Source organism: Elephas maximus, chromosome 1, assembly GCF_024166365.1.
Source record: "Elephas maximus indicus isolate mEleMax1 chromosome 1, mEleMax1 primary haplotype, whole genome shotgun sequence".
Taxonomy (NCBI): domain Eukaryota; kingdom Metazoa; phylum Chordata; class Mammalia; order Proboscidea; family Elephantidae; genus Elephas; species Elephas maximus.
Genome location: NC_064819.1, coordinates 16,991,753 through 17,016,900, shown reverse-complemented (window position 1 = coordinate 17,016,900; position 25,148 = coordinate 16,991,753). Strand labels below are relative to the sequence as shown.

Sequence of the window (25,148 nt, the reverse complement as noted above, 5' to 3'; positions counted from 1 at the left end):
ATCCTATAGGGTTGCTATGAGTCGGAATCAACTTGATGGCAACGGGTTTGGTTGTTTTGGTTTTTTATACACTGTCCTTGGGGCTCCTGCCGGAGATGTGAGCAAATGAGACAGTGGTCCGCCAACATGGTAATTCTTACATTTCACGTCTTCATTTTCAGGTTGCTCCCTGAGAAAAGATACCTTGTAAAGGTATGTAATCAATATTCCTGGCTTGCAAAGTATACTTAAGATGAGTGCATTTTATTGTATATAAATCGTAAAGAAAAATATATATGTGGCTGTTTGTGAGTGGCTGAATAAAAGGTGTGAATCTGTTTATCATTTTAACCAAAGATGTCTTTGTGATGCACTCACCGAAACCTGGTCTGTTTTGATATTACATTAGTGTTCTCATTTTATGATTTGATATTAAATCAGCCGTCTCATTTTCTTATTCGCTGTCTCTCCCAAGATTTTTGGGAGCAGGGTATGCTGAGGATAGAGTAGAAAACAACTCTTTTTTTTTTTTAAGTTTCCATATTCTTTGTTTTTTCTTGGATCTGAATTCTCTGCCCAAGATCTGATGTCATTACTTTCAAATCATTTTGCAAACAAATATTGCTCTGCCAATTTCAAAACTGGTAAAACACAAAAGTTGTCACTAATCTGAGATTCTATGGCATTAGGAGATAGAGGTTGATAGACTTTGGCCTGTGGGTCAAATCTAGCCCACCACCTGTTTTTGTCTTTTAGTGTGGTAAAATATATGTAAAAAACACCTGCAAATTCAATACTTTTTATGTGTACAGTTCAGTGACATGGATTGCGTTGTGCAACCATCACTACTATCCATTTCCATATTTCTCCCACACCGTTAACAGCGACTCATTGCTCTCTAAGCAATGACTCACCCTTTTTCCCTCCCTCCTGCCCCTGGTAACCACCAGTGAACTTTGGGAAAAGACATTTTTGAGATACATTGAGAGCAGCATTTTCTTAATGGAAGCGTTCATTCTCCTGAATGTGAATTGACTAGATAGTACGATATGCCAAAGTGGTTGATAGAGGTGGTAACCTCATCAGATTCTTAACTGTTAGAGAATCACACTTTTGGGAAGGATAGCTTTCATTAAGGCAACTCATTGTGCACCAGAAAAATCAGCAGGGTTATGGTAGATGTTCTAAACATAAGATTTTTTTAAGCATAAACCACCTTAGTGTTGGGAATCATTTAAATCAGGTTCAAATTTGAAATAACCTAGATAAATAGTTGAGATTCATGTTTTTTGCTTAAATGAGGGTAGGGAAGGAAGTTTGTCCCCAGTACTCTTTTTCCACACTCGAAAGCAAGGACACTCCCTTGCTCCTAGACTCAGCCACCCTCTCCCTCACCCCCTGCCACATGACCTTTGACTACCTGGTATTTATATTCCAGAATTGTAAGACATTTTCCCGTTCCCCACTCAGTCCGTAAAATCCCATGCTTTACTTGTTTTACATATAATTTATCCCTTGGCAATAATTCTGACTGACTTTTTTCTTTTTTTCCTTTCATTTAGAACAAACTTTTCCCACAGGCTATTTCTTATTTAGAGAAGACTTTTCAGGTCCGTAGCCCTGCGGGTACTATCTTACTGAGCAGGTATGTCATACTACGCACGAATTGGTTTTCTTTAATTGTTACGACTGTGCCCGCCCCATCCCACCAGTGTGGCATGGTGTGAAACTGTGGTACTAGAATATTTTGTTATGCTTGTTCCTAGAGACCAAACTGTAAGGTGTTTAAAAAGGATTAAAAAAGTGCCTGCTGTGTAGCCATTTTTCCCCTAGCTTTCCATTATGAGAAGGGTCTTTTCCTAGGGTGTAGTTGTACCCTCTTCACCATACCTTCTTCCTCCTTTCTGAGTCTACGTATTGACTCTGTGAAGTACTTTGGGTTTTTGGAAAATCAGGTCAGGAGGATTTCCTATGGAACTAAAATTCTTTCTTAGCCTACTTAAAAAGAATTTTTTTTTTCTTACTGTGCTTTGGGTGAAAGATTGCAGCTCAAGTTAATTTCTCACACAAAACTTTCTAGACATATTGTTACCTGACATTAGTTGCAATCCTCACAATGTGACAGCAGCCTCCTCCTTTCTACCTCAGGTTTCTTTTTTTTAATTTTTGTTGTGCTTTATGTGGAAGTTTACAAATCAAGTCAGTCTCTCATACAAAAATTTATGTACACCTTGCTATATACTCCTAGTTGCCCTCCCCTTAATGAGACAGCGCACTCCTTCCCTCCACTCCCTATTTCTGTGTCCATTCAGCTGCCTTCTGACCCCCTCTGCCCTCTCATCTTCCCTTCAGACAGGAGATGCCCACATAGTCTCATGTGTCTACTTGATCCAAGAAGCTCACTCCTCACCACTATCATTTTCTATCCCATAGTCCAGTCCAATCCCTGTCTGAACAGTTGGCTTTGGGAATGGTTCCTGTCTTGGGCTAACAGAAGGTCTGGGGACCGTGATCTCCAGGGTCCTTCTAGTCTCAGTCAGACCATTAAGTCTGGTCTTTTTATGAGAATTTGGGGTCTCCACCTTAGGTTTCTTGTATCCGTTCAACCAGTTCCTGTCCCTTCATGCCTTCTCATCCTGCCTCTGGACAGGAGCTGCCCATTTGGTTTCGTGGATCTAATTGAACTAAGAAGCATACTTCTCATGAGTATTATGTTTTGTTTTATAGTGCAGTCTAATCTTTGTCTGAAGAGTGGGCTTTAGGAATGGTTTTAGCACTGGGTTAACAGAGCATCCTGGGGCCATAGTTTCAGGGATCCCTCCAGTCTCTGTCAGACCATTAAGTCTGGTCTTTGAACACAAATTTGAGTTCTGCTCCATACGCTTAGCCCACTTTTGTAACTAAAATAGTTACTGTTATTAATGAAGTAATGTAGGGGCTCCTTGTTTTCAATTGCTGTGAACTATTGTTTGTGTGTTCTTTTGTAATTAAATTTTGATGTACAAATGAATTGAAGGCAATGTGCAACAAACCAATATCTCTGGAAGGAAAATGATCCTCACAGATACTGTACTGGGGAGTGTGCAGAGCATACCAAATGCGGCCCAGTTATAGTGCCCGAGGAACATCTCCAGGTCAGTCACTCTGTTCGTAAGTGTTCTCGCTCTTCAAGGTAACGTTAGGGGGGATTTTGAATCTCTGAGTATCACACAGAAGTTTTTACAGATTTCACAAAAATAAACACAGGTATGCTGGTTTTTTTTTTCTGTCGTTGGTTTTCAAATGAGCTTAGCGATCTCTTCCTTCTTTTTTTTTTTTTGCATTTATCTTTTCTTTGGGACTGCTGTATCAGTCCTTGCTTAGAACTTTGTCTTTATCCTCTATAGCATCTTTTAGCAGGTATATGCCACAGCCTTTTTTGAATGGCAGTTGACATTTATTTTAAATAATGTCAATATGCTTCATCCTGACCTAGTAATTTATTCTGTAAGAATACTTATAACTATGTAGTGTATGTTTAAAAATGTGTTTTGCAAAACTTTAAATATGTCTATTATAAAACCAGTTGTCATGGGGTCGACTGACTCATGACAACATATGTGTCAGAGTAAAACTGTGCTCTGTAGGGTTTTTAATGGCTGATTTTTTTGTGAAATAGTTAGCCAGGCCTTTCTTCCAGTGTACCTATGGGTAGACTCAAACCTCCAACCTGTCCAATAGCAACTGAACACATTAACTGTTTGCACCACCCAGGGACTCCAGGCCTATTACGTTGTTGTTGTTGTTAGGTGATGTCAAGTCAATTTCGACTCATAGCAACCCTACATGACAGAATGGAACTGCCCCATGGGCTTTCTTGGCTGTAATGTTTTTGGAAGCAGATTGCCAGGTTTTTCTCCTGCAGAGCTGCTGGGTGGGAATCTTTTGGTTCACAGCTAAGTGCTTAACGGTTTGTGCCAACAGAGCTGTGTATGCCTATAATAAAGGCTATTGCTGTCAAGTCAATTCTAACTCATAGCCACTGTATAGGATAGAATACAACAGGCCCGCAGGGTTTCCAAGGCTGTAAATCTTTACAGAAGCAAACTGCCATGTCTTTCTCGCACAGAGCAGCTGGTGGGTTTGAACCACCGACCTTTCAGTTAGCAGCAGAGTGTTTAACCACTGCACCACCAGGACTCCAGTATGCCTATTATAGTATTAAAACCAAAAACCAAACCCACTACCATCAAGTCGATTCCGACTGATAGCGACCATATAGGACAGAGTAGAACTGCCCCACAGAGTTTCCGCGGAGCGCCTGGTGGATTCAAACTGCCAACCTTTTGGTTAGCAGCCGTAGCACTTAACTACTACGCCACCAAGGTTTCTGTTATAGTATTAGTTAAATATAATTCTATATAATGGAATACCATATAACTGTTAAAGAATGAAGTAGATCTCTATGTACTGATTTGGAAAGATATTTAAGTTCTGAAGTGAAAGAAAAAGTTGCAAAACAATATAAGTAGTCAGCCTATTTTATTTAAAAAATATAGACACACACAATAAATAATCTGGAAGAATTCACACATTAAAAAATCTGGATACAAACCAAAATATAATTTTTTTTAAGAGTTGGATTATTGGAGGGCTTTCATTTGATGTTACGTATTTTTATAAAGCTCTGATTTTTCATATTGAGCATCTATGCCTCATATAAAAAAAAGATAAAAATATTAGACACATACCAGAAAACCAATTTATTATAAATATACACCTGAAAATATGAGAATTGCTCCAGCTGTTTTTCTCTATTTAGCTGTGGTCTGTCATTACTTACAGAAAATGAGTACATACCATATTCATAACCAAAATAAAGCATTTATTTAGATTATGCTTATTTTGTAAATTTCTTCTTAGGGCATTTGAAGCTCAGTAAAGTTTTTATAATTCTATACGTTGGCACCAATACGACTAGCTTGCTCAGCTTTCTTTTTTTTTCTCCAATTTCTGGAGGATGTAAAGGGCTTTAGGGACACATTTAAAAATTAAAATGAATTGTTAATTATATACTCATCTCTTTCTCAAGATATTTTAAGAAAGATTTCTTTGCTTTTTTCTGAGGTTTTTGCTTGTTTGTTTGTTTCTAATTATCTTGGCTTTCCAAATGTCCCGTTGCCTCACTTTTTTTTTTTTTTTTTAATTAGATATGTGATCATGGGGAAGAATGCTTAAAAATCACAATTTTTATAATACCAATTATTCATAGACTAAATTGAATTTTAAAATGATAAAAACATGTGTTAAAGAAGCAAGCATAAACAGTGTGCACTTCCTGAGATGGGAATTTCTGGGTTTTTTTCTCTCTACAAGTATTGTTTGTGCCAAAACATCACCATTTACTTATTTTTCTGTTTATAACTTGGAATTATATGATTGGAAACTTTGAAAGAAAAAGCACTCTAAAAAAACAGTCCTTACAAGGATAAAGAAAGATTTATCTAGAAAACTAGTAAAAAGGGTAATATTACAGAATGAGTAACTTTTTACTTTATATCCTTTTGTTATTATCTAATTTTTAATGAGATGCATAAGTTATAATAGGAAATGTATTTTAATTAGGTAAGTTTTTTTATTAAATAAATTCTAAATTTGTTTATTTTGGAATAACTGTGGGTTCATAAGAAATTGCAAAAGAAAAAGGAAAGGGAAGTCCCATGTACCCTTCACCCAGTTTTGGGAGGGCTGATTTTTTAAAAGTTTTTCTAGTTTTGTATTTTTCTGCTTTCCAGCTGGTTGTTTTTTAGAGATTTCAAGATTTATGATCATTTAAAAGCAGAAATTTTAGTAAACCAAATCTGAAATTAGAAGTAGTTTCTGAGTAGAGGGGCATGGATTTTTATAAAAGATTAGGAATGATAAATTATACTGCATTTATTGTCTACATTCACTGTAAGATTAACTTGTAGTTAATCACTACAGCTAACCTTGTCTTTGGTCTGGTTTTCTCTTGGCCCCTGTGGGTGCAGCAATGCAGGGTCTGCCGTGGGGGTAACTGGTCGTGTGGAGCAGTAGGTGTGCCAGACCAAGAAGGCATCAGGGATGCAGACTTTGTTTTTTATGTTGGTGCTCTGGCCACCGAGAGGTGCAACCATGAAAACATCATCTCTTACGCAGCCTATTGTCAGCAGGAAGCAAAAATGGACAGGTAAACTTTCCCCTGAGATCTAATATGGGAACTGTGGAAATAAATCATATCCTAAGAAGTGTGAAGATCACAGGCAGTTGGCATTTGCCACATTGTTCCTGGTACCAAGAAATAGCAGGCTGCCTGGACTGGTAGAGGGGGAAGGCTGATAATCAGACAGTAATTAATATGGTAATGTCAATTTTCATGAAAGAGAACATGAAAAGCTCTTTGACTCTCCCCCTGCCACTCCTCTTCCATTCCTACCCCACGCATAAACTCCAAAGAAAATGTCTGCTGTCAAGAGATTTTGCTTTTGAAATGAATACCTCTTTACGGAAACATTTTAAACTTTAAATTTAGCATTTCTGTGAGTCGGAATTGACTTGGGGGCAACAGGTTTGTTTTTTTTTTTGGTGTTAAAACTGTAAGGTGTTAAAGATACCTATTCATTTGATAGTCATTACTTGTTATATGTACCTTAGTGAAATTATCACTTAAATTCAAATTCCTGTTTGTCATTTACAAAGGATTTCAAAAAAAGTTCACTGTGAAGCAGCCTTGAAATGAAAAGTTATTATATATGCAGAAGATTGCCTGTCATACACCAGACAAATCAATTAAAGGCAGCGAAAGTTGCCAGGAGTCTCAGAATGGACTGTAGCATTCTCAAAGCTTGGAGAGGTTAGTGTGACTAATTCATGTACATGTGAGGGCTGCCACTGAGGTGCTTAACACCCGTCATGTGTCAGAAGAATCTAGTTGACTTTAAAGAGAAGGTGTTCTAACGTCTATTGATATGTAATTCAGCTAAGACAAAACAAAGGAAACACTGGACTGTGCTTCAGAATTACACAGTCAACCCTGAAGGTGCTAAGGAGTCAAGATGACCAGCATAGGTTATGAGAAGCTGTTACCATAATATTTTGTGTAATTATTGATGGATGAAATAAACTAAGAAAAATCTTTAGATTCTGAATGTTGAGAAAGCTTAGAATCAAGTATTGATTGTGTTACTGAAGAAGAAAGTACTACATGTTCTTATGAATGTATGTGTGCTGTTGTTCAGCAAAAGTCCTTTTTTCCTGAGACATCGTCATTAAATATATGTCTTGTAATTAATGCCGTCTCCCCCAAAACCAAACCCATTGCCGTCAAGTCGATGCCGACTCATAGCAACTATATAGGATAGAGGAGAACTGTCCCATAGAGGAGCGGCTGGTGGATTCAAACCACCGACCTTGTGGTTAGCAGCTGAGCTCTTAACCACTATATCACCAGGGTGCCAATGGTGTCTCAGTGTCAAGGAAATGTGGTATTTGAAGTGCCAAATGAATGATAAATTAAGTCACTTGATAAAATGATATACTTTTTTTTATTGTGCTTTAAGTGATACTTTCTTAAATTAGTTTTTTGGGGAAGAAATACACCTTCATAATAGCAATACTGCAAAATGAAGACCAGTTCTTTACTCTTAATTCAAACTAAACCATATGGATTGCATGCACATACATGTATATGCATGCATATGGACACACACACACATACTCAAAAAGTTTCCTTTTGAATGTACTGTTAAGTGCCAACAGAACATTGTTAAAAGTGGGGTACATAGTATGATTCCATTCTGATTTAAAAACCTGTATATGTACTTGAATGTAGAAATAATTAGGATTGCCAAGCGTTTCAGTTTACCTGGGACTGCCCTGGTTTCATCCCAGAAAGCCCTGCGCTCTGGGTCACCCCTCAGCCATCCCTCCGTTGGTCACCCTAGAAATAATGCACACCAGATCATCACCAGTTACCATTGATAGTGGGGTGTAGTGGGAGTGGGGTGCAGAACAGGGGATTTTCACTTTTTTCTGTATACATTTCTCTGTTGTTTGAATACGAATCTTTTTACAGTGAGCGTTATTACTTCTATTATAAAAGATGTGTTAAGATGAAACCGTAAGCACTAGGAACAGCGTGGCTTTCCTGGGAGAGTGTGGGAGGGAGATAGTTTTAGATTAGTTAATCTCATGATAATGCTGAAAGTACCTAAAGTATCTAACCTGGGGAGGGAATCCACCACAGGAGTCACACAGATGAGAATCCATAACCGAGAGGTACTTTTCAGTTTCATCCCACTCTTGCTATGTTTGTTTGTAAGATCATTGGGTGGCGCAAAAGGTTTGCACTTCACTATTAACTTAAAGCTTGCCAGTTTGAACCCACCCAAGGATGCCACAGAAGGAAGACCTGGCAATCTGCTTCCGTAAAGATTATAGCCAAGAAAACACTATGGAGCAGTACTGCCCTGTAACACTTGGGGTCACCAAAAGCTAGAATCAACTCCATGGCAATGGATTTTGTTTGTAACATAAAAGAGAACAAAAGGGGAAAACATAGTTTAGATTAGTTGAGCAAGGAAGATCTCTTTAAAGAGTAAAATTTTAGCTGTGGCCTGAACATTGATAGATTTTATACAAAGAAGGAAGTGGAGGAAAGAGCTTATGTTAGGGAAAAACATGTGTACCTGTTGTTAGAAGCCACTTAAGCACAGACTGTTGGAGAAAGAGAGCGTCAGGCAATGCAGCTGGAGAGGCAACCAGGGCCGTATTATTCTAAGTGCCTAAGAAGTCCTTGAAGAGTTTTAACCCTGGCAGTGACATCCGTTTTATATTTTAGAGATCACTGTGCAGTGGTTTAGTAATATTCACAGTTTTTCTAAGTTTAAGTCTGTTCTTTAAGGAAAAAGTGTACAGTATATTTTATTTTGCATTTAAATAAGGTGAGTGTTCTTTAGGAGTCTCTGAGTGATGCAAATGGGCAAACACTGGACTGCTAACTGAAAGGTTGGCGGTTCAAACCCACCCAAAAGCACCTCAGAAGTAAGGCTTAGCAATCTACTTCCAGAAGGTCAGAGTCATGAAAACCCTGGGGAGCAGTTCTGCTCGGCACACATGGGGTTGCCATGAGTCGGAGTCCACGCGACAGCAACTAACAACAACAAATGTTCTTGGTAGCAATTCTGTGGCACAGTGTTAAGGTGGTGGCGGGAGACAGGACTTTGGGGTCTCTCAGCAGTGCCTGTCGGCCAGAGCTGCTGAAAGACAGGTAAGTGCACGATGGAACTGGCTGAATTACCTTGGGATCTCGGAGTTTGCTCCTGACCAACTTGAGTGACCACCTGTCACTCTCAGGTTCTAGGCACAGAGAGAGCTATAGAATTCTATAGGCTCTAGAATTCTGTCGATTCTAGAAGGTGTAAAATATGAAAGAACATGATGGAAAGGTTGAAATCTTTATGTGAATGAGGACAGTGCTGGGGCAGGAGAAAAGGGGTAGAAAGATGGAGATGAGAAGGTTCAGCAGCCTTCAGCTACCTGAATGATTGGTTTATTGTCCTATTGTATGTCTGGTTTCCATCTACGGCTACTTGTCCATCTCTGCGCCTATAATTATAGTGAAATGCTGAAGTCAATTACAGATTACTGCAAGTAAAATAGTGTTAGGATTTGAGTATTCTACTTTATTCCTTTTTTTTTGTATTGACGTATTTTAAAAATTCACACTGAAGTGTGAATGACTGTGTCCTTTTGTGGGAACAGGTGTTGATTGGCCGTGTCATAGGAAAGCAGGGCGTACATGTCTTAAGAGTGAAAGACAGTGAAAGTTAGATGTTATGATACAAAATGACATTTGCTATTTAGCGAAGATTTTTCTGTCTTTGGGCAGTTTTTGATGGAGAAGTGTGGGTTAGTAAATAATTGCAGTAAACACCGTTCTGGTATATAATGAAAAATTCAATGTCTGTTTTAACAGGCCAATAGCAGGATATGCTAACCTGTGTCCAAATATGATCTCTACCCAGCCTCAGGAGTTTATTGGGATGCTGTCCACAGTGAAACATGAGATTATTCATGCCCTGGTAACTTCTAGTAACTTCTGTTCTTTTCTTCATGCCTTGGGTTCCTGTTTACTATATTCTCGTTTTGAAAAATACAGTAATTTCAAGATAATGTGGATTCTTAGATTCATGTTCAGTAAAACTCGATTTGACTAGGTTTTTGCCAATATAGAATTTTTAATGGTAGGAATGGTGACTAGGTTGAATTATACTATCTAAAATAATTAAACAAGTAAATCCTTTGGGTAAGTGGGATTTCTGAGAGATTGGTTAAGTTTTTTAAGAAAAGCATTAGGAATTTAGAAAAATTCACTTTCCCCTAGAATGATCACTGATATACTAATTATAGATCTTTTTTATCTTTTCCAGAGAGCTCATTTCTATGAGTCCTCTTGGTCTCTTTGAGCTTTCTAACATTTAGATATACTAATTTGGAACTTCTCATTCTTTCATCCTAATTTGTCCAAAATAGGGAGCTTTTACTATATGCCCAGGGAATTAGACAAAGTTGCCTGAGACCCTAGAAGATGTTCTGGACTGATGCCATTCATGTTTTCAGAAAGTAGATGGCAGTAAAATGCAGTGATTAAGAGAGAGGATCACACAGACCTAGTTAGGAATTTTCTTAGCTCTGTCATTAAAGATCTGTGGGATCTTGGATGAATTTCTTAACCTATTTCATCTATAAAATGAGGACAATAGTAGTACACACCAGAAAGAATTTTTTATGAAGATTAAATGAGACTGCATATAAAGGGGTTAACACCATGCAGTCCCATATTAATCTTCAATAAAATTAGTGGCTATTAGTTATTTATTAGTCTTATTTAGTGAGTGTCTTATGGTTCTCTAAAGAAACAGAACCAAGGAGATATATATTGTGTATTCAATGGCTGTTACACTTATACGTGTGTGTGTATACACACACATATTTAGAGAGAGAGAGATTTACTTCAAGGAAATGGCTCATGCAATTGTGGTGGGCTGGCAAGTCCAAAATCTGCAGGTCAGGCAACAGGTTGGAGACTTCTGCGGCTTATGCCCTGAAATCTGTAGGGCAGGTGATGAGAAGAGTGCAGGGTTGAAAGAGAGAGTGAGCTCTGCCAGGGTATCCATTTATATTCTGGAGGCAGACCACACCTCCAAGGAAACTCCCCTTTCAGCTGGTTGATCACATCAGATCACATCATGGAAGATGATTACATTACATTATGGAACAGCAACAAGTCCAACATATGACCAAACAACAGAGAATCATAGTCTAGCCAAGTGACACATAAAATTAACCATCACAGTGAGCTCTGTCATGCATGACTTTGAGATACAAGACTTGGTCTTTACATTAGCAAATACACTGAATAACAGGTTGAAACTGTCGTTTAACCAGATAGCACTTACTTCCTTCAAGTAAGTGGACTGTTTTCCTGCTATTAAAAAAAAAGTAAGTTGAACCTGCTAATTGTGGCAAAAGAGAAGCGCCATCCTAAGTAACATTTTAAGCTCTAATAACTATATGTTGAGAGAACCAGAGAAAAATAACAGATTTTAAGTCCAGTGAAGATGAATGCAGAAGTCGCAGACATGAGATAAATTAGGTAGTGAATAGACAGTTCACAAAAGGAAAAACCCAGCTGGCCAAGAAATGTATGAGAAGGTTTTCAGTCTTACTTTAGTAGTCAAGGAAACTCAAATTAAAGCAAGACACCATTGAATACCTGCCAAATTGGTGAATGTCAACACTTAGTCTTGTCAAGGACATAGAAAAATGGGAACCCAAGTATTGTAGTGTGAGAGAAAATTGGTATAGCCACTTGGGAGAGCAGTTTGGCATTACCTGGTAATGTGAAGCCGTACCTGTCCTATAATTCAGAGGTTCTACTTCCAGGTATATACTCTGGAAAAGAAAAATCTACCATTCATACACAAAGAGATATATACAAAGATGTTTATTGAAAATTTGTTTATAATAATGAAAAATTGTTAATAACCTAATTGACAGTTCTCAGTGGAATAGACCAAATAGGTTTTAGGCTTAAAATGGACTGTTACGTAACAGTTCAAATGAATGAACTGGAAATAATTTATCAATAGAGATAAATTCTCAAAACATAGTGTGGAGTAAAAAAAGCAAGATGCAAAAGGATATATACTGCACGATACCATTTTTTGTAAGTTTTTAATACTCCCAAAACAAAACTGTATCTTGTTTATGGTTACAAATCTAGTGAAAGTATAAAAACATGTAAGAGAGTTATGCACGTTGATGTCACGATAATGAAGGGAAGGAAGGAAAAGGATGGGGTTTCAACAATATTTACTGTGCAGTGTTTTATTTAAAAAAAAGATCTGAAGAAAGTATGGCAAAACTAGCATCTTAAATCCTCTTAAAGAAGATAACGTGGGTTTCTATTAGATTATTTTTATATATTTATTGTATTTCATTGGATTATTCCATATATTTGAAATATTTCAAAAAAATTTTAAAAACCTAAGATATTTTAAAGATTAGTTTAAATTTCAAAAACCATCTGGGATGGTCAGAATTAAATATTTAACAAATGCAGATACGTCCTATAAAATTAAATGTCTTTCTAACTATCAACAATGGTCATCCATTAATATTAGATGAGCCCTCTGAAATGTGAGTGCTTAGAAATTTCAAGATGAGAAGATGGAAAAAAATGTGCATTTAGAGTGTTATAAAGTATGAGACCAATTATTTTAAAGCTTATCTAACTTCATTGAATTTTATGTTACACAATATTTTAATTTTCTTAACTGACATCACTAAGCTTCTTTTGCATCCTGAGGGGATTAAAAAAAGAGAGAAAGAAAAGAAATGTAGGAATAAAAGAGGGCCACAGTTTTGTAAGCAAAGAAAGTTAAGAGAAATTGTTATTTAGTTAATAATTTACGGTTGTTGGCTATTTCAACATAAGTTATACCATGTTGTCAATGTATAAAACATAAAGAAGTTACAAAGTGCTCAGCTTTAGGTCTTAGATTAGGAAAGAAGGTAAAAAAAGAAATTCCATGAATGAAATAGGAGATATCAAATGGCAATGATTTTTTGTTTTTGCTCCTTTTATCACCTTGTTTGTGTCATTGAGTTGATTCTGACTCATAGCAACCCTATAGGACAGAGTAGAACTGCCCCATAGGGTTTCCAAGAAGCGACTGGTGGATTCGAACTGCTGACCTTTTGGTTTGCAGCCAGGCTCTTAACCGGTACTCCACCAGGGCTCCAAGAGGAAGGACAGAGAATGGCAACTTGAATGCTTTTACATGAAGCCTTCATTGACTCATTCAAATCAAGGATTTTTTTTTTAAATACTGTTTTAAATATCTGATTGTAAACATACACATTAACATTGAAAACATTTTTGGGAAAAAAAAAACTTGTTGCCATCCAGTGGATTCCAACTCATAGCAACCCTATAGGACAGAGTAGAGCTGCCCCATAGGGTTTCCAGGGAGTGGCCAGTGGATTCGAACTGCCGACCTTTTGGTTAGCAGCCAAGCGCTTAACCAGTGTGTCACTAGGGCTCCAAGATTTTTGAAAGTAAATGAAAATCACCCGTTACCCTTCCACCCAAAGGAACTACAGCTAACATTTTGATGCGTTTCCAGTCTTTTTTCCTTAGTATATATACACATGTACACACACACACTCACACACACTCTTCCAGTCTGTTTTTTCAATTCCGACTCAACTATATTAACGTGGACCTTTAACTCTCTTGGATCAACAGTTGAGTTTACGAGTGCTCTTAGACGCACACTTGATCCCCTACGCGCACCCCACTCTGTTGTTGTTAGGTTGTTGTTGTTAGGTGCTGTTGAGTCTGTTCTGACTCATAGTGACCCTATGCACAACAGAACAAAACACTGCCCGGTCCTGCGCCATCCTTACAATCATAGTTGTGCTTGAGCTCATTGTTGCAGCCACTGTGTCAATCCACCTCGTTGAGGGTCTTCCTCTTTTCTGCTGACCCTGTACCCTTCCAAGCATGATGTCCTTCTCCAGGGACTGATCCCTCCTGACAACATGTCCTGAGTATGGAAGACGCAGTCTCGCCATCCTTGCTTGTAAGGAGCATTCTGGTTTTACTTCTTCTAAGACAGATTTGTTCGTTCTTTTGGCAGTCCACGGTATATTCAATATTCTTCGCCAACATCACAATTCAAAGGTGTCAGCTCTTTTTCGGTCTTCCTTATTCATTGTCCAGCTTTCACATGCATATGATATGATTGAAAATACCATGGCTTGGGTCAGGCGCACCTTAGTCTTTAGGGTGACATCTTTGCTCTTCGACACGTTGAAGAGGTCCTTTGCAGCAGATTTACCCAGTGCAATGCGTCTTTTGCTTTCTTGACTGCTGCTTCCACGGCTGTTGATTGTGGATCCAAGTAAAATGAAATCCTTGACAACTTCAATCTTTTCTGCGTTTATCATGATGTTGCTCATTGGTCCAGTTGTGAGGATTTTTGTTTTCTTTATGTTGAGGTGTAATCCATACTGAAGGCTGTGGTCTTTGATCTTCATTAGTAAGTGCTTCAAGTTCTCTTCACTTTCAGCAAGCAAGGTTGTGTCATCTGCATATCACTGGTAGTTAATGAGTCTTCCTCCAGTCTTGATGCCCCATTCTTCTTAATATAGTCCAGCTTCTCGTATTATTTGTTCAGCATACAGATTAAATAGGTATGGTGAAAGAATACAACCCTGACGCACACCTTTCCTGACTTTAAACCAATCAGCATCTCTTTGTTCTGTCCGAACAGCTGCCTCTTGATCTATGTAAAGGTTCCTCATGAACACAATTAAGTGTTCTGGAATTCCCATCCTTCGCAATGTTATCCATAGTTTGTTACGATCCACACAGTCAAATGCCTTTGCATAATCAATAAAACACCCCACTCTACGCTGTATTAATGATTTCCAGCAGTAGCATTCCCTAGATGCAGTTGTAGAGCTTGGTAAATTCAGGTGAAGAGAATCAACAGTGATAAACACATTCTTAAACAAATGCATTGTTTATACCACTGCCACACTATTACTCTTGGTGCCTTAGGTGTTCCCACTTACAAAGTAAGATAATAACTTTTCACAGAAGGCTTTTCCTCTTTTATAATTCTGAGATTTATGAATAAGAGATGTCAAAAGGGCTGTGAAGGTATAAAGCTTCTGGGAGGGCCCTAGGCGGCTGCTGCTCCTGATAACCATGGAAATCCTTACAGGAAGGAAATAGTGATGACATACTGCTTTCTCAAAATTAGAGGAAAGGAAAATATTAGCTAAATAGTGATTTCTTTGGGTGTGTCTTTGGACACATACAAATGAACCTCTTCACAGTAATTTTTAATTAAATTCGTCTGTTTTATTTTAGGCAAGTATCAGTCTTGACTATGCAATTCAGTGTCATGCTTCTATCATTTCAACTCTTATCCAGCATCCAGAAGTGATTCCTGACACATTATCAAACAAGGAAGAAGACAAAAATAACTTTAAAAAGCAGACAGACAAAGGAATTAAAAAACAAAACAGCTGGGGCTCTTTAGTGTATGGTTTTTAAACTCTTTAACACTGTCTGAGGGTATCATTATAGCACAGTAATTGGTGTTTATACTATTTATACTGAAAATAATTTTTAAAATGTATAATACATTTTAAAAAGGTTTTTATTAAAAAAAATTTACCCCAAGTAATTAGAATTTAAAATTCACTAATATAGAACACTTCATTGTCCAGTTCTAATAAATGAGACGTTTTTGTATACTTATTGATATAGGGCTTTTATGTAGTAATGTCAGTGATCTCTTAGGCAGCAGACATAGTGTATTTTTTGTTATCAGACTTTATATTTTTCCCTTTAAGACAGTTTGAACTTTTTCTTACAGGGCTTCTCTGCTGGGCTGTTTGCATTCTACCATGATAAAGATGGAAAACCTCTAACTTCAAGATTTGCAGATGGTCTCCCCCCTTTTAATAATAGGTATTGGTTATTTTCGTTCTTATTTTTCTCTTTAATTTGGAGGATGCTAAGGCTAGAATATGAGAATCCTAGCAAGTTATATTCCATAAAAAATGGTGGCTCGGTGATCAGTCTAAGGAAACAGTAAGTATTAAAACAAAGTAAAATATAACAGGTTATTTAGCTTCATCCTTTTATTTTATGGATAAAGAAATTGAGATAAAGAAAGCATAAGTGAATTGTTCAAAGAGTCAGGACTTTTCTTGTCGGGCATATTATAATTTGCATTACTTTATAATATGGTCGGATTGGGAGAAAATATTAGTTGGTTATATTTTGGTTTTATGATAATTATTGCCTATATGCAACAATGTTTACGTATTAACAGATATTTAACACAGCATTTTAACACTGATCAAGAGGCTCAATGCCTAAAATAAACAATAGTAAAAACGAAAATTATCAAAAATTTTACATAGACCATCAGTCATAGAACTGTAAGCATTTACATGCATTTATATAAAAGATAGATCTCAAAATTAAGAGCACATGTCCAGAAAAAGACTTGTACGAGAATGTTCATGGCAGTTTTGTTATTAATAGCCAAAAAATGGAATCCACCCAAAGACCCACCCACAGTAGAATGGATAAATAAGTTGTAGCATATTCATATAATGGGAAATGACACTGTTACTATATGCAACAACATAGGTTAATCTCACAGATATAATATGGAGCAAAAGAAGTCAGATACCTCATTTGTATGAAGTTTAAAAATAGCCAACAATAGAAGTCAAAATATTGGCTTTATTTCAGGGGGCAGGTTAAGTTGGGTATAGATTGGGAAGGGGCATGAGTAAACCTTCTAGGGTGCTGACACTTGTATATCTTGATCAGGGTGGTGGTATATGAGTGTAGGGTAAAAATTTAATCAATCCATATACTTAAAGTTTACTTTATGTATATTTTCCTTCAATTAAAATGATCTCTATTAAAATAGCTAGATGTTGTTGTTGTTGTTAGGTGCTGTCAAGTTCATTCCAACTCATGGTGAACCTGTGTACAGTAGAACAAAACACCGTCCAGTTGTCTTAGGCTAGGTTCTCTAGAGGGGCAAAACCACTCCAGCAGTCAAGCGTATATGGCTCATGCAGTTGTGGAAGCTGGCAAGTCCCAAATCCTTAGGTCAGGTGTCAGGCTGGAGGCTTCTCCTGACTCACATGGTTGTAGGGGCTGATGAACCCAAAATTGGCAGGTCAAACGGCAGGCTACTGGCTCACAGGGCTGTGGGAGCTGGCAAATCCCCAAACCTAGCTCACCAAGAACCACCAGAGCTGGATACAAGATCCAGAGAGTGCGATCATTGCCAGAACACCCATATATGTTGGATGCAGGCTACACTCCCAAGGAAACTTCCCTTTCAACTGATTGGCTGCTCATATCAGATCACAAAATGGAGGATGAATTCATAATATCTGCTAAACCACTGAGAATAAAGGCCTAGCCAAGTTGACACATAACCTTAACCGTCATAGTCCACCCCTTATCAACTTGGCACTTGTACATATCTCCTTAAACCGTACATAATCTCTAAACAAAGACAATTATAAAGTCATACTTCCGCCTAACATGGTACAACCAAAAACACACTAGCCCTGTTTACATCGTGTATTTTATAATAAGTAACAGAATAAGAGAGGGAAGAAAACAAATATACTTTCTATATATATATGTAGCATCTATATCCTAGGCGTTAGTGAGTTGAAATGGACTGGTATTTGCCGTTTTGAATTGGACAATCATACAGTCTACTATGCTGGGAATGACAACTTGAAGAGGAATGGTATTGCATTCATCGTAAAAAAGAACATTTCAAGATCTATCCTGAAGTACAACGCTGACAGTGATAGGATAATATCCACATGCCTACAAGGAAGACCAGATAATACAACTGTTATTCGAATTTATGCACCAACCACTAAGGCCAAAGGTGAAGAAATTGAAGGTTTTTATCAGCTTCTGTAGTCTGAAATTGATCACACATGCAATCAGGATGCATTGAGAATTACTGGTGATTGGAATACGAAAGTTGGAAACAAAGAAGAAAGATCGGTAGCTGGAAAATATGGCCTTGGTGATAGAAACAATGCCGGAGATCGAATGATAGAATTTTGCAAGACCAACGACAACTTCATTGCAAACGCCTTCTTTCACCACCATAAACGGTGACTATACACGTGGACCTCGCCAGATGGAACGCACAGGAATCAAATTGACTACATCTGTGGAAAGAGACCATGGAAGCTCAATCTCATCAGTCAGAACAAGGCCAGGGGCCGACTGTGGAACAGACCATCAATTGCTCATATGCAAGTTCAAGCTGAAACTGAAGAAAATCAGAGAAGTCCACGAGAGCCAAAATATGACCTGAGTATATCCCACCTGAATTTAGAGACCATCTGAAGAACAGATTTGACGCATTGAACACTAGTGACTGAAGACCAGACAAGTTGTGGAATGATATCAAGGACATCATCTATGAAGAAAGCAAGAGGTCGTTGAAAAGACAGGAAAGAAAGAAGAGACCAAGATGGATGTCAGAGGAGACTCTGAAACTTGCTCTTGAACATCTAGCAGCTAAAGCAAAAGGAAGAAATGATGAAGTAAAAGAACTGAACAGAAGATTTCAAAGGGCGGCTCAAGAAGACTAAAGTATTATAATGACGTGTGCAAAGAGCTGGAGATAGAAAACCAAAGGGGAAGAACACGTTCGATGTTTCTCAAGCCGAAAACACTGGAGAAAAAATTCAGGCCTTGAGTTGTAATAGTGAAGGATTCCCTGGGGAAAGTATTAAACAACGCAGGAAGCATCAAAAGCAGATGGAAAGAATACACAGAATCATTACGCCAAAAAGAACTAGTCAGTGTTCAACCATTTCAAGAGGTAGCATATGATCAGGAACCAGTGGTACTGAAGGAAGAGGTCCAAGCTGCACTGAAGGCATTGGCGAAAAATAAGGTTCCAGGAATTGATGGAATATCAGTTGAGATGTTTCAACAAACGGATGCAGCACTGGAGGTGCTCACTTTTCTATGCCAAGAAATATGAAAGACAGCTTCCTGACCAACCAGCTGGAAGAGATCCATATTTATGCCTATTTCCAAGAAAGGTGATCCAACTGAATGTGGAAATTATAGAACAATGTCATTAATATCACACACAAACAAAATTTTGCTGAAGATCATTCAAAGATGGCTGCAGCAGTATATCGACAGGGAACTGCCAGAAATCCACGCCCATTTCAGAAGAGGACGTGGAACCAGGGATATCATTGCTGATGTCAGATGGATCCTGGCTGAAAGCAGAGAATACCAGAAGGATGTTTGCCTGTGTTTTATTGACCATGCAAAGGCATTTGACTGTGTGGATCGTAACGAATTATGGATAACATTGCAAAGAATGGGAATTCCAGAACAATTAATTGTGCTCATGAGGAACCTTTACATAGATCAAAAGGCATTTGTTCAGCCAGAACAAGGGGATGCTAAATGGTTTAAAGTCAAGAAAGGTGTGTCAGGGTTGTATCCTTTCACCATACCTACTCAGTCTATATGCTGAGCAAATAATCCGAGAAGCTGAACTGTATGAAGAAGAATGGGGCATCAGGATTGGAGGAAAACTCATTAACAACCTGCAATATGCAGATGACACAACCTTACTTGCTGAAAATGAAGAGGACTTGAAGCACTCACTGATGAAGATCAAAGAGCACAGCCTTCAGTATGGATTGCACCTCAAAATAAAGAAAACAAAAATCCTCACAACTGGACCAAGGAGCAACATCATGATAAATGGAGAAAAGATTGAAGTTGTCAAGGATTTCATTTCACTTGGATCCACAATCAACAGCCATGGAAGCAGCAGTCAAGAAATGAAAAGATGCATTGCATTCGGTAAATCTGCAAGGGACCTCTTTAAAGTGTTGAAAAAGTAAAGATGTCACCCTGAAGACTAAGGTGCGCCTGAGCCAAGCCATGGTATTTTCAATCGCATCATATGCATGTGAAAGCTGAACAACAAATAAGGAAGACCGAAGAACTGATGCCTTTGAATTGTGGTGTTGGTGAAGAATATTGAATATACCATGGACTGCCAAAAGAACGAACAAATCTGTCTTGGAAGAAGTGCGGCCAGAATGCTCCTTAGAGGCAAGGATGGCGAGACTGCGTCTTACATACTTTGGACATGTTGTCAGGAGGGATCAGTCCCTAGAGAGAGACATCATGCTTGGTAAAGCACAGGGTCAGTGGAAAAGAGGAAGACCTTCAATGAGGTGGATTGACACAGTGGTTGCAACAATGAGCTCAAGCATAGTGGCGATTATGAGGATGGTGCAGGATCGGGCAGTGTTTTGTTCTGTTGTGCATAGGGTCACCATGAGTCAGAACCGACTCGATGGCACCTAACAGCAACAACAATGCAGTCATACACATAGCAAAACAAGGAAGAAATAATTAAAATAATTACAGTTCTTGTTTCTGCAACTACTTGTGTGGTTTTAGCTGGTATTTAGAACTACCTTCTTCTACCACTCATTCTGTATTCCCTTTGCCCTTAGCAGGCATCTCAGCTGGTCGTGGTTCTTTGCCTGGTGGGGTGATCCAAACATTTATTCCTAAAGGGTCCATTAGTAGTATGTCGTAATTGGGTTGTAGTTTTCCATTGACTTTAATCACAAGGCATGGTAGTACTAAAAGACACTCTAAGGGATCTCCTGAGCATGCCTACAGCTCTAGGCACGCTCACAACCCCATGCATGCATGTGTCTTTGTATATTCCCAAGAATATGTTGGTGCTTTTCAAAGCTATCGTGGACATCTCATTCCCCAGCTTTTCCTTTTAAGCTTTTTGGTTAGCTTATTGTTTGACCCGACTGTTATCTACTACCTCCTTGGAAACTCTACTACCTCAGGCAGCTATGAAGTTAAACCCAAACCCAAAAAACCAAAGCCATTGCTGTCGAGTCAATTCCAACTCATAGTGACCCTATAGGACAGAGTAGAACTGCACAACAGAGTGTCTAGGGAGCGCCTGGTGGATTTGAACTGCAGACCTTTTGGTTAGCAGCTGTAGCACTTAACCACTACGCCTCTAAATGTTTTTTTACAAACGTCCCTGGGAAAACGCATTTTGCACTAGGTCAGCTCTGAGTTAGGTCAAATAAAGACAGTCTTGCAAGTGGGGTATTCCAGGGAACCACCAGAGAAGTCAAGTAATGAACATTTTCTGGGAATGAGGCTTTGAAGGAGCTCTAACCTTGTTCTTACCTTTCCAGGGGTTGCCAGGTTTTTCATTTTCACTACGATTGTGGATCATAGTTTTTAAGGATATCGTAGAACTGGAGAAAAGGGAGTGGGAAAACAACATGAAGCTTGCTGTTCTTTCTGAGAGGCATCTACTGTTCTTGAGTAAAATTTTCCCAGCTTGTTGCAAGCCTTTAGTTGATTTCTAGAGTTCTGAAAAGGTTGATTCTGAATTTTTTTTTTTGCTAGTTTTCTTGTTGCTTTCGTGGAGGAAGGAGTTTTCAGAGATCTTTACCATTTTGATGACCTCTCTGGAATTTTTTTTGTATATGGGATGAAATAAGGGTTTAACTTTTTTTTCTGAGGTGGGTAATGAATTTCAGGGCACAGTTATTAATGTTATCCTTTCCCATTAAATGAAAATGCCATCTTTATTGTATAATAATTTTTCTTACATACTTGGATCTTTCTCTGGACTTGCTTTTTTTCAATTTTATTTATTTTGTCATTGTTGCTGAGAGTATACAGAGCAAAACGTATACCTATTCAACAGCTTCTACATGTACAATTCAGTGAGATTGAATATACTTTTTGAGTTATGCAACCATTCTCACTCTCCTTTTCTGAGTTGTTCTTTCCCTGTTAACATAAACTCACTGCCCCCTAAGTTTCCTGTCTAGCCTTTCAAGTTGCTATTGTCAATTTGATCCCATATAGATGGTTCTTAAAAGAGCAAAATGCTCAAGGCAGATATTCTTTACTAGTTAAGCTAAACTATCGTTTGGTTTTAAGAAGACTTTAGAGGAGGAAGTTCCGGTCAATATGGCGCCTTCGATACACACACCGTGATGATCTCCTAACAACAAAGAGTGAAGAAACTAAGTAAAACAGGCACAAAAAACGAGTTCAGGTACCAGAACATCAAACAGAGAGTTCAAGAAACAGACTAAGCACCGATTGGAAGGAGAGGTCAGCGGAAAAACAGATTCGCAGATCAACTGCACCCTGCTTGCCAGCACGGAGCAGCATGACCCTTTTGCAACAGCATCAAACAACAACCCGGAGTGAGGAACCCAGGAAAGAAAATGCTGAGAGCACAGCTGTTGGCAGGGAGTCTCTGCAGACAACCCCTGAAAGAAATCACAAGCTGGGCAGGACATGGCCAGGGACAGGGTACCCCTGAAGGGAGGAAGTGAGGGAGTGGTATAGCTTTAAAACCTGGGAACCACAGGAAAATGCCTTTAGAGCAAATGAAACAGACTGAGTCATCAAAGCCTCAGAGAATGAGAAAGCATAGACAAGGGGATGTACATTTGTGGAGGAGTTAAAAAAAAAAAAAAATTTTTTTTTTGTTTTTAAAGGAGAAGAGAAGAGAGGGGCAGGTGAGAGCTTCAGCCCCTCGGGTGAGTACAGGAAGGCGGGAGCTAGGAATTAGTATAGGGACTACTTGTTGGTGGAGGCACCTAGCCATTTGTATGGGAGTTATCCAATGAAAAGTCAACCTACAGAATAACAACTGGAGTCTCCCCTCACCCCCACTATAACTGGCCCAACATAAGCAGTCATCTGTGTTAGTGTGTTCCCTGAGGTGCAGGCAGATGGAGCCAAGGTGCACAATCCTGATCACACCCACCACCCAATCTCTGATGTGTAGGATTCCTGCACAGGTGTGCTCAAACCTGGCCAGGCCCACCACCCCTTCCTGAGGTGTAGGAGCCCAGCACAGACGCACAGGCCCAGTCATGCCCACCACCCCCTCCCTGAGGTGCAGGAGCCCTTTGCCCACTTTGCCTACCCCTGAGCTGTCCCGCCTTCCCAGTGATCATTGGCATGTGCTCCTGCCACCAGAGTGCTGACCAGGGGCATGAGACTCCCCCCACCGCCACCCCTGCCACATCACCCATCTGATAACCAGTCGTGCAATTTCCTGTGTCACCCACACGGTGACTGGTGACCCATGCACCATCACCCTGACCATCTGGCAACAAAGCACCCAACCCAGTGACTGGTGAGAACCTTCCCTGTGCCTATGTCCCAGTGACTGGCCGGACAGACACATCATGTCATCAGCAATGCCTGTCACATCCTGACAGGCACCATCTACATCTCTGCCCAATGATGAGCAGGAGATCTTAGTGCCCTCATCCAGCATCTGCCTGGCAGTGTGTTACACATCCCATACCCAAACAGTTTCTGCGGGCCTTCTCCACTTGCACCAAAACCTGTTGATAACCCACCACCTACTAAGATGTCAATTTGTGCACATATAGCAGGCGTACCCCGTCCATTTGGGTAGAATTCCCTCACAGTGGATACAGAGATGTCCTGCTCTGACCTCCAGAGAATGCACTAACTGCTAGCACCAACCTGGGAGGAAGTCATGGTTCCACAGGGGCTCTGGAGGGACCCTGACTACCCAACGCTTGTCACCCAGTATCAGGGAAAGAACTTGCTTCCCCACCTCCACTCAATCCGGTAAGGGAGGACATACAAGCTAACCACAGAGGATTTGCATGTGAGTGGGATCCACCATACCCACTAATAAGAGGAAATCATGCCCAGCCAACAGACACCACCAATGTCACACAGACACCAAAGCCACAAAACAGCAATTAAAATAATACAAAGGAAGAAAGACATTCTAAAGAGAGAGAGAAGAAAAAAAGTTGTGGATACGTTGAAACAAATTTAAAAACTCAGCACAAAACAAACATAATCAATAAAAATATATATAAATAAATTAATACTACAATGCCTCAGAGAGAGCAGACAATAACAAATTATATGAAAAAACAGGATAAGATGGCTTAAACGAATGACCAAATTAAATGGTCAGAACACCTTCCTGAGAAAGAAATGGTAATTGAAGTTCCTGATCAGGAATTCAAGACTTGTGTATAGGATCTTCAAAGGGATCGAGGAAAACACAGACAAAACCCTAGAAGACCCCTGGACACCCTTTTAACTGAGTAGTGAAGTCACTTCTGAGGTTCCCCCTTTGGTTAAAGATTTGACAGGTCTGTCAAGGCAACAATAACACGTGAGGAACGTGCTTTGTAATTCGATTATGTGTATGAGACTAATGGGCACACCAGCCCAAAAACAAAGATAAGAAGGCAAGAAGGGACAGGAAAACTGGACTAATGGAAGCAAGGAACCCAGGGTGGAGAAAGGGAGAGTGTTGACACATCATGAGGTTGGCAACCAATGTCACAAAACAATTTGTCTATTAACAGCTTAATGAGAAACTAATTTGTTCTGTAAACTTTCACCTAAAATGCGTGTATGTGTGCGTGCAGGCACACACACATACAAAACCCTAGAAGAATTCAGGAAAACAATACAAGAACAAAATGACAAAATAAATAAATACACAGCTAGAAACCATACAAAAACAACAACTAGAAATCCAGGAGATTAATAATAAAATATCAGAAATAGATACATCAATGGAAGGACATAGAAGTAGAATTGAATCATTGAAAGAAAGAATCAGTGAAATAAAGGACAAATCCCTTGGTACTAATTTGTTTAAGGAACAGTGAGAAAAAAGACTGAAGAAAAATGAAGAAAGCCTAAAAGTTAGATGGGACACTATCAAGATAAATAATTATATGTAATAGGAATTCCAGAACAGGAGGAGAAAAATAAAAGTACAGAGAGAATTTTTGAAGATTTATTGGCTGAAAACTTCCCTAATATCATAAAAGACAAAAAGGTTTCCATCCAAGAAGCTCAATGAACCCTACACAGAATAGACCCCAAAAGAAAGCCACCAAGACATAATAATCAAACTTTCCAAAACCAAAGACAAAGAATTCTGAGAACAGCT

The 25,148-nt window shown here is 38.9% G+C and overlaps 1 protein-coding gene across 3 annotated transcripts in view; it reads left to right on the top strand.

Annotated features, from left to right (window-relative positions):
* Positions 1-25,148, top strand: part of LMLN (leishmanolysin like peptidase) — a 107,448-nt gene that overhangs the window by 17,553 nt on the left and 64,747 nt on the right. For all 3 annotated transcript variants that reach the window (XM_049878985.1, XM_049878966.1, XM_049878976.1), the window contains exons 3-8: positions 162-192; positions 1,542-1,624; positions 2,996-3,113; positions 5,991-6,169; positions 9,956-10,061; positions 15,939-16,033. In XM_049878985.1, coding sequence (XP_049734942.1) covers positions 162-192; positions 1,542-1,624; positions 2,996-3,113; positions 5,991-6,169; positions 9,956-10,061; positions 15,939-16,033 — 612 coding nt within the window. The remainder of the gene's footprint in view (positions 1-161; positions 193-1,541; positions 1,625-2,995; positions 3,114-5,990; positions 6,170-9,955; positions 10,062-15,938; positions 16,034-25,148) is intronic.